At 39.1% G+C, this 14,459-nt stretch overlaps 1 protein-coding gene across 2 annotated transcripts in view; it reads left to right on the plus strand.

Annotated features, from left to right (window-relative positions):
- The first annotated feature begins 2,248 nt into the window (after positions 1 to 2,248).
- olfm3a (olfactomedin 3a) overlaps positions 2,249 to 14,459 on the plus strand; it is a 54,843-nt gene continuing 42,632 nt past the window's right edge. Inside the window, exon 1 of one of the 2 annotated variants that reach the window (XM_046049499.1) lies at positions 2,249 to 2,393. Coding sequence is in view for 1 of the 2 variants with exons in the window: in XM_046049489.1 (XP_045905445.1) it covers positions 9,972 to 9,974 (3 nt within the window). In the remaining variant the exon portion in view is untranslated. Of the gene's footprint in view, positions 2,394 to 9,912; positions 9,975 to 14,459 lie in introns of those variants that run through there. The other variant, XM_046049489.1, reaches the window with a different exon arrangement.

Below are 14,459 nucleotides of genomic sequence, written 5' to 3' on the forward strand. Positions count from 1 at the left end.
TAGAGAGAGAAGTGTTGGTGCGCAATCATGTTTTCAAGTTCTCCTGGTGAACTGGCACAAAGTGGCGCTGTGCTGCCGGGGTTTTGGGAACACATCCATTTTTATTAGTAGTTGAAGTCTGGCAACATAACTGCAGCATATCTCTGCCCAACTTCAACTAGGGCTGGGTGATATTAAAAATGATAAAGATAATTATCGCAATATAATTTCCCTCAATAACAATATAACTAATGTTTCATAAATGTTCAATTGTATTAATTTGCAGCACTTCATTTGTCTATTAGGATATATATGTTTTTGAGGAAACAACACTGAAAATGATTTTACTTCATTTTACTTATGCATATTTGTTGAAAAAAGTTTTTATTATTATAATTGTTTTGAATGTTTTAAATCAGATAGGTGAAATGATCCATTGTCTGGCAAGTGTTTGTCATGTTCTGACCATAAAGAATAGTTTAAAACACATTTTACCATCTGGTTTCTTCAACTTTCACCCAGGAGTAAAAACGAGTCTTTAAACTTAAAAGAAATCTTGCTGTGATATTTATCATGACAATTATTGATATCGATTCCCAACTCATTGAGGGACTGGCCTCACCTGCTTGGAGTATATATCAGCTAAGTGGTGTCAAGATGAATCCCTCCCTCCCTCCTGGAAGGTTGGTGCTTTTTAGGAACCCAAATTGTTGTTTTTTTTTGGTTTAGTTTATCCTTTGTTCATCTTACATGTTCAATAGTTTTAGATTAGCACCCACAGTTTCATAGCATCCAATAGCCACACTTCACCACTGACTTCACATCTATCTTGTAATACATTATTGTGGACCTCTCTTCTTTGTTATGCTCCTGAACAAGCCGGGCATTATAACTGCCACCAGCTGTTGATAGCCATTACTGATGTCAGCAGTCTTCAGAAATGTGCATGACTCCTGTGGTCATAGCCTGCATGTAAGTCTTTGCACAATAAAAGAAAAGCAATGCAGGGAACCGCCCATCAAAAAAATCCACACTACAGCACCAGACATGGTCAAAAACTCCACAGGGTACAATTAATTAGCTCCATTTAAAAATATAATGTGTTTTTACAAAATTACAAATAGCAGAACTGTTAAATCAGTGAATGAAAGCCTTAGTAGAGGTCCACTCAAAAAGCCAAGTGCTTTCAGACCCAACGGCTCTGCAGATTGACAAAAGACCCCTCACATTGAATGTGATGTTTCTTCCCCTATATTTTTTCTGTACCACGAAATACTACTTGATGTTGCCGAGCAACTAATGCCAGAAAAGAGCAAGGGAGAGAATAAAAAAGGAATAACACAGCAGAAGGAATGACATCGGAAGGACAGTACACCAATAAGGCTTTTTAGATGAGTTGAGCAAAAGTGCAGGAATGCAATTTAGAACAAAATGCTAAGGAGACAGTGAAAAGAGGAAAGGGGAAGTAAGCAGCAATGGAATGATTTTAATAAAAACTACATATTGGTCTGTCAGTGTTGTCAAGCTCTAACATGGAAAATACGAAACATGCATAGCTTTTTTCTAAGGAGCTATGGGTGGCAACTTGCTAACTGGTGTGTGTGTAATCCAAACAGATATTGCTGTGATCAGTGCTTTGAAAAAATTACACATAACAAAACACACACTACCATATACTGTATATAGGGCATATATTTCAAATAAAAATTATACCTGTTTATTTTTATTCTTATACAGAAGACATATATGGATGTGGTTTGAAGGTCTTGGATGTTTGTTTAGTGCCATTGCAGGGGATTTTCTGTGTGTGTGTGTGTGTGTGTGTGTGTGTGTGTGTGTGTGTGTGTGTAATGTGCCAGGTGTCAGTGCTCTGCTTCTTTTTTGGTTTTCTGCAGGGATGATTGTTCATTGTTGTCCTGATGCATTTTAGTGCTAGTGCTTGATGCTGTTGTCTTATCACCTGAATGTCATTATGATGTGAATGTAACGACAAATGTAAGATGGTTTTGGAAACGGTGTGGAGACAGAGTGTTTGAAGAGTGTCAGATGCAGGTAGACGGTTAGACCTTCAACTGAGATTCATCTGTGGTTTGCTTTTTGTTCCACGATTATAATCTATAGTACGTAGGCTACTTAAGTACAGTGCTTTGGAATGTAGAACTGTATAGCTCATAATGTTGACATTCGAATTCTAAATCATCTTTTGAATGCTGCTCATACAATAAAAACTATAAAAAAACAATAACGTAATAAAATATTTTAACTTTTTGCCGTCCTCTGCAACAAAATTTATAACCAGATGCTACCTAGCTCCCTCACACATGGAGAAAACATGGGGCAATCTGGACAAAAGAAGCTAATAATTTTAGCACAACAATACCCAGGCAGGCAATCTGAGCTGGGTGGAATACCAGGTAGGCAATATGGAAAAGTGTGCAATGCTATATTAGCTTAGAGCACTACCTGGCTTGCTATAACTTTGTGAAGCCGACATCACCATAGCAACATATCATGCATGTTCGTTTTGCCGTCATGCCATTCCGTCTGACTGTTAATTTTTCCTGTGCCATCCAGAATTTGTTGTCGGTCTTCCCTCTACCGTCTTTCTCGAATTCATGTGTATGAAACAAATGCAACAAAAAAGTTTCAGTATCAGCCACAGACCAGTTTTGTTTTTCCACCGCCATGTTTCTGTCCCTCCCCAAAACTTGTTCACTTTACCACTTTCACGTGGTGCAAACATGTGCAGAAAGAATATATGTTGTCCAAGCAGAGAGAAACAGTCTGATCGCAACGGTGTGGGCCAGTCACTTCCAACTGAGGTGGTTACATCAGTCATTTTTATTCTGATTCTGATTAATAGTGGAATATTAGGATCTATGTAAAGTGTTTGACCGAGGACGGGGCCAAGCCACACACACAGCAGAGAGGCAGAGCAGACAGGGGACAGGAGGAAGCGCTTTGGCTGCATTCACACAAAATCCCTCCCATAGGACTGTGCGTGTTCAATTACAATGAACGAAACAATCAGAAAACAGCACTCTATTTCTCTGACTTTGCTCTCGCCAACACCGCTCGATCTCCCCATTTCATCTCAAGCTCACTCGACCATTGCTGCCCTCTGGACAACTTTGAATGGCATGTCCACAAAGGGCAACCTACTCAGTGTGCCTGTAAGCCATTACAAAAAAAGATCTTATCACTATTCAAAGTGAGGATCCTATGGAGCTTTGTCCCAAAGGGTGATCTTTTTAATCAATTCAATTCAATTCAAATTAGCTTTATTGGCATGAATGTGTAACAACAATATTGCCAAAGCATCATACATACAACATAAGAACAATCAACCCCATAACCCCATTCATCTTGTGCACACCAGTTAATTATCTTGTGGAAAAAGAATAATAACTTCTTTGCACAAGATAATAACTTGTTTGCACAAGATAATAACTTATTCCCACAAGACAAATATGATGATGTCATAAAACAGACAGACAGATATTCTAAGCTTCATTCCAAAGACAATCCACAAATGTAAAAGAAAACAAACAGACATTTGTACAGCCCTGTTAGTGCAGAAGTGCTCCTTTAAAACATGAATTTATTTAGGGTGTTACGCAAAATGCAACTTAGCTGATAATCATGGCACAGATTTTAATCCAGACAAATTGCTGGATAATATCAGTTAGAACTAAAATTGACAGGACACAGTTTATAAAAACCGTGTGACTCCACAGCTAGTCTCTTCCTCTCTTTCTGGTTCAAAGGCTAACAGCATAAAGGCCTTTTCACACGGGAAGCGATTTACGCGCCTCGTAATTAATTTTCAATGAGAGGTGAGCGTGTAGGAAGGGAGGCGCCGGCATTGTGACAGGCGTAGCTACAAGTGTGCGTGTTCCCGTGAAACTGTCGCGGTCGTGCTCGTCTCACGCACACGCCCGTACCTGCCAAAGTTGAATTGACTTGAATTGATCCTCGCCGTCTGTGTCTTCCCTGAAATATATAAGTGTTCACTGAACAGTTATCGGGACATTAACAGGAGGGCGTTTACATGACTAGATTTATCAGCTATATGAACATGAATAATAGGCTATATATAATATAATAATATAGCCTATCAACTAACGTTACTTATAGTTTTACTTTAAGCTAGGCTATGAAGGAATAGGCCTACAGTAGAAAATGAAGAAGGATGAGAGAATTATCCTCTCCGTCTGTGACTTCCCTGAAATATATTAACAGGACATTAACAGGAGGGCGTTTACATGACTAGATTTATCAGCTATATGAATATAAATAATATAGCCTATCAGCTAACGTTACTTAGCCTATAGTTTCACTTTAAGCTAGGCTATGAAGGAATACAGTAGCGCACAGAAGCCGTTGCCGTGGTTACTATCTACTGTATAGGGCGCCTTCCGTTTACTCGCGGAGCGCTTGACTCGGTGTCTGTTCACATGAGAAGCGCAGAGCGGCCCCGCAGGGCCAGGAGGAGTGTCTTTTCCGGTGTGAAAAGGCCTTAAATCTGCGAGAACCTCTCTTAAAGGAACGGTACAAAATTACCAACAACAAACATGAACGTAATAACCTGTTTTACATCCATAACATTAAACTAAAATAACTTTCAAGTGCAATGCAAAACACACTTAGATTACACACGCCATAATGATTGATTAACTTTTAATATGCATGTATTTTAATAGGCTATGTTTTTCAAAGTTCTAACTCTAAATGTACATCTCACATAGTAAAAGAAAACTATGAGAAAAATAATAAGCTCACTTGCTGCATACATAGGGTAGGTTTGTTCCCTACTGGGATATTGCCATGCTTTGTGTCACTCAAGTGCAAACCTCCAATTTAACCACCTCAAAGTCCAAGTGCCTACCAGATGCTTATTTGGTCCAAATACCTGTTGCTCTGATATGACCTTTTGCCAAAAGCTCATAGCATATGAGACCCTTAATTTTTCATCTGAGGGGGCATCCTGAAGGGTATTTTAGTTCATGCTTCAGTTTTGCCATAATGTCATGAGGAACATGTTTTTCACATATTTATTTGTGTGTAATTATCTGTATGTGCATGTACATCTACATATGTCTTGAGTGTGTACAATAATCAGCCTATACACACCCTTTTCCATTTTTGCCCATGCCCCTTACAGACTGTGCACGCCACTGTTATCTAAGTATTTAGTGACTTTTTTGAACACTTTTTCAATGTCAAAATACATTGCCTGTTTTTTGTTTTGTTTTGTTTTTCATTATCGTGGATGTCTGTGGTAGCCCATTGCAATAAGACTGGCTGATCTGCTGGGGCAGATGATTGATATTGAGTTTTGTATTGTTCAGCTATCTGTTTAGCATTACATGTTTCCTGTTGGTGATGGTGATTCTTACTAGTGCTTGGATAAGAAGTGATTTAATTGTGACTGGTGATATATTGGAGATATTATTCCTTCTTTAACTTTGTTGGGGATTTGTTAAGCATGGTAGAGACATGTTGCTTCTAGCTCAACCTCTAGGACGGTGGCTATCGGGGTGACATTTTTCTTTTATGTTTGTTCTGTATTTGTCACAATAAAATATTTTGTAATTTTGTGTGTGTTCCTTGAGATTTACCAATTTTGATGAAAACATCTAGTGGTGAACATCTTTGACTGATATTTTACATGTAAAAAAATAAAAGGCTGAATATTTCATCTTAATTGTGACTTTTTATGCAACCTTAGGGCCCTACTTTGTTTGATCCGGACTTTCTGACTTTATAGCTTGATCAGAGCCAAAATGACAGGTGTGAAATGTCCCCTGGACTACGGTCTGGAGCAAACAGCGAAACATTGGGCCGACAAAAAATTGTGGTCTTGGCCTGATCAAATTGATCCATGGTTCAATTTGATCTGTTTGGACTTTTGGAGTTCTGGCAGGCTAAAAAGGGAGGGAAAAAAAGGCAAATTCGAACTAGACATGAGTACAGAGCTTGAAGTTGGTGCTGCTAGTAATAATACCATAATAATATTATTATAGCGGCAATGCAATGAATCTGGTCGTTCATTTCTCTCCATTCATGCAAACTGCAATAGAAGGCTACCCTCGGAATTGACAACACACTGACATCAGACACACGGCCATCCACAAACCAATCAATTTCAAGTATAGGGAGACGCAGCTCATGTTGCGATGACGACAGTATACAGTAATGTCACAGTTCTTTAGTGTGCTTGCATAATGTGAAACTTAAACTCTGTGTTTTGGACTTTCTGGCGTAAGAATGCCCTTAGTTTTATCACCAATAATCAGTAATAAAGCTGTTAAAGGCTATTCATTAGATGACCTCTGGGCAAATTAATGCAGATGGAAATGCACATGCCACATTCATTCACACACATGCTTATCCCTCAGCGATGCATTAACCTTTAACCATCAGCTTGTGAATGATAATCTGTTAAACACAGACACATGTGCAAACATTCCAACATGTGTGCACAGAATCTGGTCTTGTATGTAAACATCTCTTTCGTTGATTTATGCATTACGCACCTCAATTCTCTCATATTGTACAGTCTTTGCTAAATCCAAATAAGACTGATAGCTCTTAAGGACACCAGAATAGAGTTAGATGACACAGAAAGAGAGAGTGAGAGTCTGAGCTGTTTCAAGGTGTAAAAGAGCAGAGATGAGATGAACCCTTTTAATTTGCAAAACAAATTGCATTGTCCATTAAATGGCCTCTAATGGAGTGGTGAATAATGTAGAAGCATTATATGTGATATATGTTAACAGCATTACACATGACAAACAGCAGAACATGCAGTTCCCAAACACAATCTTGTAAAAGAATATAGAAATAAGCCTATTGTTCTCCTCCAGAAGAAGGTCTGTTTGATTTTAATTTTAATCCAACTTAACTGTCTGAACTAGCTCTATTAAAACCTGCTCATTTAAGACTCCATACAGGTGTAAACAGACATTGCATCACTCCCAGATAGTTTTTTCCCTAATCTACTTCATACATTGGATTTAATCCCTTCTATCATTTCACCCAAGAAGTAGAGGTCACACTTGTCTGATTAACATGCAAATATATATGAAATCCTTTTTCCTTTTCAGTGTCAGAGATTCGTCTTTAAACAAATTAGGGCTGAGAATGGCTCTGCAGAGCTCATTGGTAGGGAGCGCTTAAAGTGGTGTATTGAAAAGCAGTTTCATTCTTTGTTGCTTTAAACTATGACAGGAGATTTTTTCCTGCCACAGAGGGAACACTGTGGTGCAGTCGGAACACAGCATGCCACCTAAAACACCAGACTGCTCAAAACATACCAGATAAATTGTATGAAATCAGAACCAAAAAATCAGACCCAAAACTGGGGGCCATGGGTAAAATGGGGATGACTAAGTAAAAATGCAGAAAATAATCCTGCTAATTTAAATGTTTAGAAACAATATTTTCCCTCACTTACTGCATGTAAAGGTTGAGGGGATCCTACAAGAATCTTAAGTGGATCTTACACATTGAGAAGGCTTCCCTGGCGTCCCAGGTTTCACAAAGACAGAGTACAGTAAAAGAAAGTTTGGTTATCACTTCAGTCTGCTCTTCCCACACAGAATTTGTGTGTTTGTGAGTGCATTCCCCAGTGAAGCCAGAATGTTTCTACAGAAAAATGTGTAATCCAACACACCTCCAGTGGACAGCTTGTACGTAAGTAGGATTTTCTATTCACTTTTCTATTCCTTACACATCTCCTCTACACAATTGCATTCTGTAAAAAAAATTGTTTTTAATGGAGACGAGTTGTATTGAAAGACTGATCTTTTCCTAAAAGAGATTCATGCTAATGTCGGCATGCTAACATGCTCACAATGACAATGCCAACATCTCTGATGTTTAGCAGGTAATGTTTACCATGTTCACCATCATAGTTTAGTGCGTTAGCATGTTAACAGTTGCTAATTAGCACTAATCACAAGGTCCAGTTAAGGCAGATAGGAATGTCACTAGTTTTGCAGGTATTTGGTCATAAACCAGACTATAGGGGAAAAGAATTCCCCCTGGTGGTGCTACATGAAACGTTACGGGATTGAAGTAGGAGTTAAAATCACAAATGTGAATTTAATGGTGATAATAGATGAAATTTCAGGTGAACATCAAAGTCATTAGGATCCATCCTCTGGAGACCATGGATATCTGTACCAAATTTCATAGCGATCCATTCAAACCTTTATGAGATATTTTGCTAAATTCAAATATGTCGCTAGAGGAAAAGTCAGGAGAAACATGAGTTTCTAGAGAACATTTCATGACCATCCATCTTTGGCTATCAGTTTTCATTTAGTGCGCACTTGAATATAAAACATACAGATGTGTGTCATTTCAAATGTACATAGATGTGAGTTTTTGCGTTAATCTGTCTGTATTTCTAATGATTCCTAAGACCTCAAGCAATGACTTTTGAGAGGCGTGTCACTGAATATAAGGGGTTACTAACCAGAAAGTGGGAAATGCATCATTGCTGCAATGTAAACATGCAACAGATTCAGAGCCTTGAAAATAGACCTTATAAACTTTGGTGGCAGCTTGTTGTCTTGTCTGCTTAAGCAAGATCACAAAAACATAAAGACAGGAATAGGTTGAAAGGAGAAGCAAAAGACGAGGCAAATATAACCAAACTGAGGAGAAAATGCACATGAACACAGAAAAGAGGAGGAGGATGTAGACTGTGTAGAGCGACTCTTCTTCACGACACTTGGATGAGAACCCTCACAGCAAAGTGTCACATAGGTGATGACTAGATTATGAAAACTGCGACTGCCAGAACTGCATCTCATGGCACTGTACCGCTGCTTTTCTAAAGGTAGCGTCGTCACACTAGCCTGCACTGGCTCATCATCTCCCCACTGCTGCTACACTGATGAATAGTTTCATGAATAGCTCATGCTTGAGCTATTCGTGAAACTACTGTATATGAAGGTGACCACAGATGTGTGCAGAACCCATTTGTCGACCTTGTAAATAAAAACCTCTCGGCTCTGGCTCTGAATGAGAGTCATATAAGAAAACAGGCTCTCTCGATTGATTCCCTCACCTCCTAAGGAAAATGTGAGGAGCCACAGTCTTTTTTTGGTGATGGCTTTTTGTTATTGCTAAGCCTGTTTAATATCTGCTTTTTTCCCCTGATGAACTGCTGTGAATCCCTCCCAGCACTATGCCCATTGCGACATGTTGAACTGTGAAAGCCAGTTCTTATGACATATAGGCAGATAGCAGATAATTAGAGCAAATATTAACACTTCGTTGTTTAGGAATACCCAATGGAAAAGGGACTAATATTTTAGTTTTGATGGAATTTAGCCCTGTAGTTCTTTATCATCCATTCATAGCTGTTTGAGTGGAAACTAAATGTCAAACAGTCACAAGAGAGTCAGTTTAGACACATTAGCCTATTTTTTCACAGACTCTTGAGTGAATAGAGATTGTAGCCTAAAAGATGTGGGCATTGACAAGAGCAAAGCATTTTTTTCTTTCTTCTCTTTCCCTTATAAGACAAATCGACAAAATCTGAATTTGAACATGAAGGTCAGCAGAATCCTAACAAGCTGACACATATCAGTGTCACGACATAAGATAACCCCCTAAACCCATCAGGTGATGTCACAGCCCTGGCGCGCCTCCCCTGCAGTCTGCTGGACATGAAATATTTGAATATTTCCCCCTCGCTCAAAACTTTTTTCTTCAGCACTGCCGTCAGTCGGAGCACCGCGGAGCGGTGGGTGTGATGCCGTTGAACGTGTGGACGCTGTGCCGCCGTCGAAGCAATTTTCCCTGCAATTCGACAACAGTAGAAACGCGATTGAGGTGAACAGCAGGACAGGAGCTCTATGTTAAAGGACTGCACCTTGGAGAAAAGTGGCTGCCCGGAGCCCGTAAGCATGCGGGTCCTGTTGAGCGTGCTGTACCCCGTCCTATCCCTCATCATCTTCGGATTATATCCCTCTATGGTGAGTTATTCATATTCAATATTATTTTCTCATCGCGTTCTGTCACTTTTTTTTATCTAAACGTTGCTATAATTATTGTACTATTATACAAGTAGGCTAACGGCTCCTATACTGGGGTTTACATACAGCCTATAGGTCCTCTACAGTAGCCTAACCCTCGCCCCGATACGTTGACAGTTTATTTCAAGGCTGTAATGCCAAACTTCACGCAAAAGTCCAACGATTTAGTGTTTCCTTGTTTACAAACAGTAACATAAACCTCTTGTCTAAGGTCTAAGGAGCTTCACAGAGCCACAGGAAGCATTACACTTCGGTGTAGATTTGACGCACCTTGCTGCACTTACTTCCATAATAATTATTCTCAACTATGTAGCTATAACTAATCACCATGCCTGCAGCCCTCCGCCACAAAGGTGGGCTGAATCAAGTAATAGGCAATTAATTAATTATAAAACGTGACTTTTTGACAATACAGTGCTAGTTAGTAGATTATGTGTATTTAGAGAATTTACAAATCGACCCTATTTATTCGATTGAGTGCTATTTATGTGGGGTTTTTTTGTTTTTCACAATAAGCAAGTAAAACAAAAAGTGCCACATTTTTAATGCAGTTTTGTGTACCATATTTCGAAGAAAAAATTGAAAGTAGCCTGCTTTATCATCGAATATATCTGCGTTTAGTGTGTGTGTGTGTCTGTGTACCAAAATCGGGTTTATGCTGAAACAACTATTTCTTTTGTGACCAATCACCTTTATCAGTGACTCATCTTGCCCACTTGTGGATCTTATTCTGTTTGTAAACTAAATGGGTTATAATGCAGTTGTGAGAGTAAGTACAGTATAGGGACACAAGCATTAAGCTATTGATTGTTTTCTTGTCTAGTACATTATGCTTGTGCTGTATAAAGCTAATACTTCAGCAGCATGGTTATGGCTCAGTAAAATAACCTCTGCTTCCCCCACAGAGGACTGTCTGGCCACTCCTTGTTAACTCAAATATAAACCCCCCAAAATTACAGCCACCTATGCAACATGGCGGATTTCTTACTGCATCATCCTAAACACTTTTCCTAGGTTCTTTGAGTTCATAAAAACAAGTATCACCTCATTTTCATTGTGCAATATCCTTTTGGATCAAATTCTCCTTTTAAGGAGACCCTCCCCAGTTTCCTGCAGCCTCTAAGCTGTTTGCCTACAGTAACCTTATACATTTGATAGGGACACAGATGAAGAAAACATATTACATTCAATTCAAATACACACATTAACATGAAAATATTGCTACATAGTTATAATAGTGAGTACATCTGAACCTTAAATTCCCAGTTCCAAACAGTTCTTGATCATATACTCGAGGAAGGCTTTAACTGAGGCCCACTCCTTGTGAACATGTGGGTTCACAGGTCCAGCTTTACATTTCTTGTAGGTCATCAAACATTTTACATACATTTCTCATACATTTACATAAGTATACTGACTAGTTAAAGAGAGTTCAGCTCTTTTCTTTCCTTGCTCCTCTTTAGGACCTAAGTTGTTTTTCCACATTAGTACATGCACAAATTCTATGGCACTACGTAAAGACTTTGTTCTTTCCTTGAGAGTCTCTTGTCTTTGCTGAGTCTAAATGTCAAATCACCCCACATCTTTGTTTACTCAAAAGTTGAACCTTGTTTTAAACAGCTGTATAAGTAATAATTCGACTCCAATTCCCCGAAATGTTGCACTCAGTATTGGCAGTAACAATTCAGTATGTGAGCTGTGTCAGTGCAAATCTTTTTGAGCAGAGAGTAATAATGCTGAAGAGAGAATACTCAATGGCAAACAGTGCTTTAATCAAAGGGTTGAGATCCTCAATCCTCTCCTAGTCCCCAGTAGGTGATTAATCAATTAGTCCATAGACAGAAAATCCCTTGATGGCAGTTTTTGCTATTCAGTTCATCCTTTATGTCATTTTTCTGGTAGAAATACTACATGTCTCCTACAGCTCCTCCAATATAAGGAATACTGCTGTTCCTGTTGCAAATGATTTCAAATGTCTCTGTCTTTTCACTGTTGTATATACAAAAGAGCAATTTGATTGAGTTTTGTCATTTTTTAACACCTTGTGGGTTAAGCAATTCAGTGAAAAGTAATTGATAGACTGACCAAGAATTAAAGTAGTCATCACCGCCCTTCGCATCCCTGGTCTGCAGGGTTTATTGTGTTAACAGAGAGCACTGAATATATACTGTGTGTCATCGTATTTTAATGTGTTTCTGCAGTGTTACCCCTGGTTACTTCCGATGACTATCATTTAGTCCTGTTTCAATCTTTTATCTGTTTGTGATTAAGTCAATGGATATGCCACTGCCATTGAGGAATATGAGATACTGCTGGAGCAAGAGCTGCATGCAAATTGCTAGCACGGCCCCAAAGGCCTTTCTGCTTCAGTGTTTAAAATTATCTGGATCAGGCAAACCTTTTATGGTATTACACTAAGCTGGAAATTATTAAGCTGTCACTCACAGGCTGTCAGACCTTGTACACAAAGCTTTGTTCATTTTAGTAAGGGGCGGCAGCCTCTGCCTTTTGGCATTAAAGTTTATGTGTTTGTGCTGCCATTTGATTTGTTTATTCATGTTCACTTTAGCCACTTTAAAAGAACCTGTTACAACCCAGATCTATTCTGGATAAACTGGCTAAAGCTAGGACTAATGGTATGGATTTCCCTTGGTCGTGGTGTGGCGTGATCCGGATTTGGCAGATATTACCTCTGCAGTGTACACCACGGATCCCAAAAGAGCAGCTTTTGTGAGAAAATGAAATATTTACATAGTGTAGTTTTCCCTTATGGTCTGTGCCAGCCGGGTAATTACACAGTGGATGCTAATGGCACTGTGTTACTTTCATCATGATCACAATGATGACTGGAATTTGTGTTTTATGATTACACATTATATTCTGCACCTGGAAGACATATCGATTCGAGGAGAAAGAGAGCCTGACGTCACAACAGTGACGGAATTCAACATATCTTTCTTCAGTCATCAGAGCTAATGGCTGTAATTGTGTCTAAAAATCCATTTTTAGATTTAGGGTTGATTCACATTGTCTTTCATTATGACTATTTTATGATCTGGTAATGCCAGTTTAAAACAGTCTATGTTATGCTATATTTATTTGCATGTCAGTGCATCACAGTACCTACAGTATCTCCAGTTGAGTTTGCTCTTTCTAGCTATCTAGTTACTAGATTAGACTTAACATTGTAACTGAAGGTTTTTTTAAGACTACCAATTTGTTGGCAGGCCATATAGTGCCATGTTGTCAGTAACAGTAAATACAGGTGCAAACTATTGTGCTTTCTCTTAGAGTACGTCATAAACTTTAATTCATGTTCGAACCTTGGTGGATAAACAACAAATAATGTGCATGGCTGTGCTAATTAGAGTAACTGCGAATAATGTGGATGTTCATGAGCAGTTTCTCTTGGGGATTTAGTGACAACACCAGTGGGATGGAGCTTTGTGTAGGCACTTGCCCTCTCTGTGAGTATGTGGCTGCATGAGTAGGTGGCAGGCAAGTATACACACACCCACATGCAGGCATGCTCACACACAAAGTCTAATCCACTTGTAATGTAAATGCCAGTTTTGCCAATTTACAGAGTTACAGTTTTCACCCTCTGTTTCTGTGCTGGTTTCAGGTTTTGATCATGTGTGATCAAGGTTTTGATCTGAAATGTGATCACCACTGCAAAGGTTGGGCAAATCCAGCATAGAAAATGTTACATTCTCTCATTCATATGACATCTACCATTGATCCTTAATCATATGAAACATAGAAAGGCAATCTTTGAAGTTATTGTGTATTGCAGAGTTTAAGGGGCCGTCTGCCAATAGCTGGTGTGGTTTCTTGCTTGTTTGCAATCCCTTTACAGCTTTCATCAGAGTTTCATGTACATGTTACAATTAGTGGTTGCAAAATTTGTGTGGCACAGAAGCTATGTTAAAATACGAGAGATGCCGTGAACACACACCTACACATGCACACAGCCACTTAGCAATGAAAGAAAAAAAAAAAACGTTGCTGGAGGTTTAATTTTTCACATCAGTGTTTCAACCAGGGGCCAAATTAAAGATGACACCATCTAACTATATATGTGTCAACACAAACAAAGCAAACAGCTAGCCACACGACAGCCAGCAAAGTCGTTAGTTGTGACGCTGTGTGTTTCCTGTTTGAAGCAGGCAGGGGGTTGTCAGAGTTGATGGACTGGAAATAAAAGAAAGCAAGTCCACTGATGATGGATGTGAATTGTTTATGTGAGCAGCAGGGTAAAGAGGTGCCGCTTTCTTCTTGGACTTTGAGAGATGTTAGACTGTTAGAGCCTGTGTGAGGTTATAATGAGTTTTCTGTCACCTTCTTTGAATATGTAGTTTAGGATGTGTCAGTTGTTAGGTATGTGGGGCAGGCACGTTTTATGAACAGTTCCATTGAGCGTAT

Source organism: Micropterus dolomieu, linkage group LG01 (genome assembly GCF_021292245.1).
Source record: "Micropterus dolomieu isolate WLL.071019.BEF.003 ecotype Adirondacks linkage group LG01, ASM2129224v1, whole genome shotgun sequence".
NCBI lineage: Eukaryota > Metazoa > Chordata > Actinopteri > Centrarchiformes > Centrarchidae > Micropterus > Micropterus dolomieu.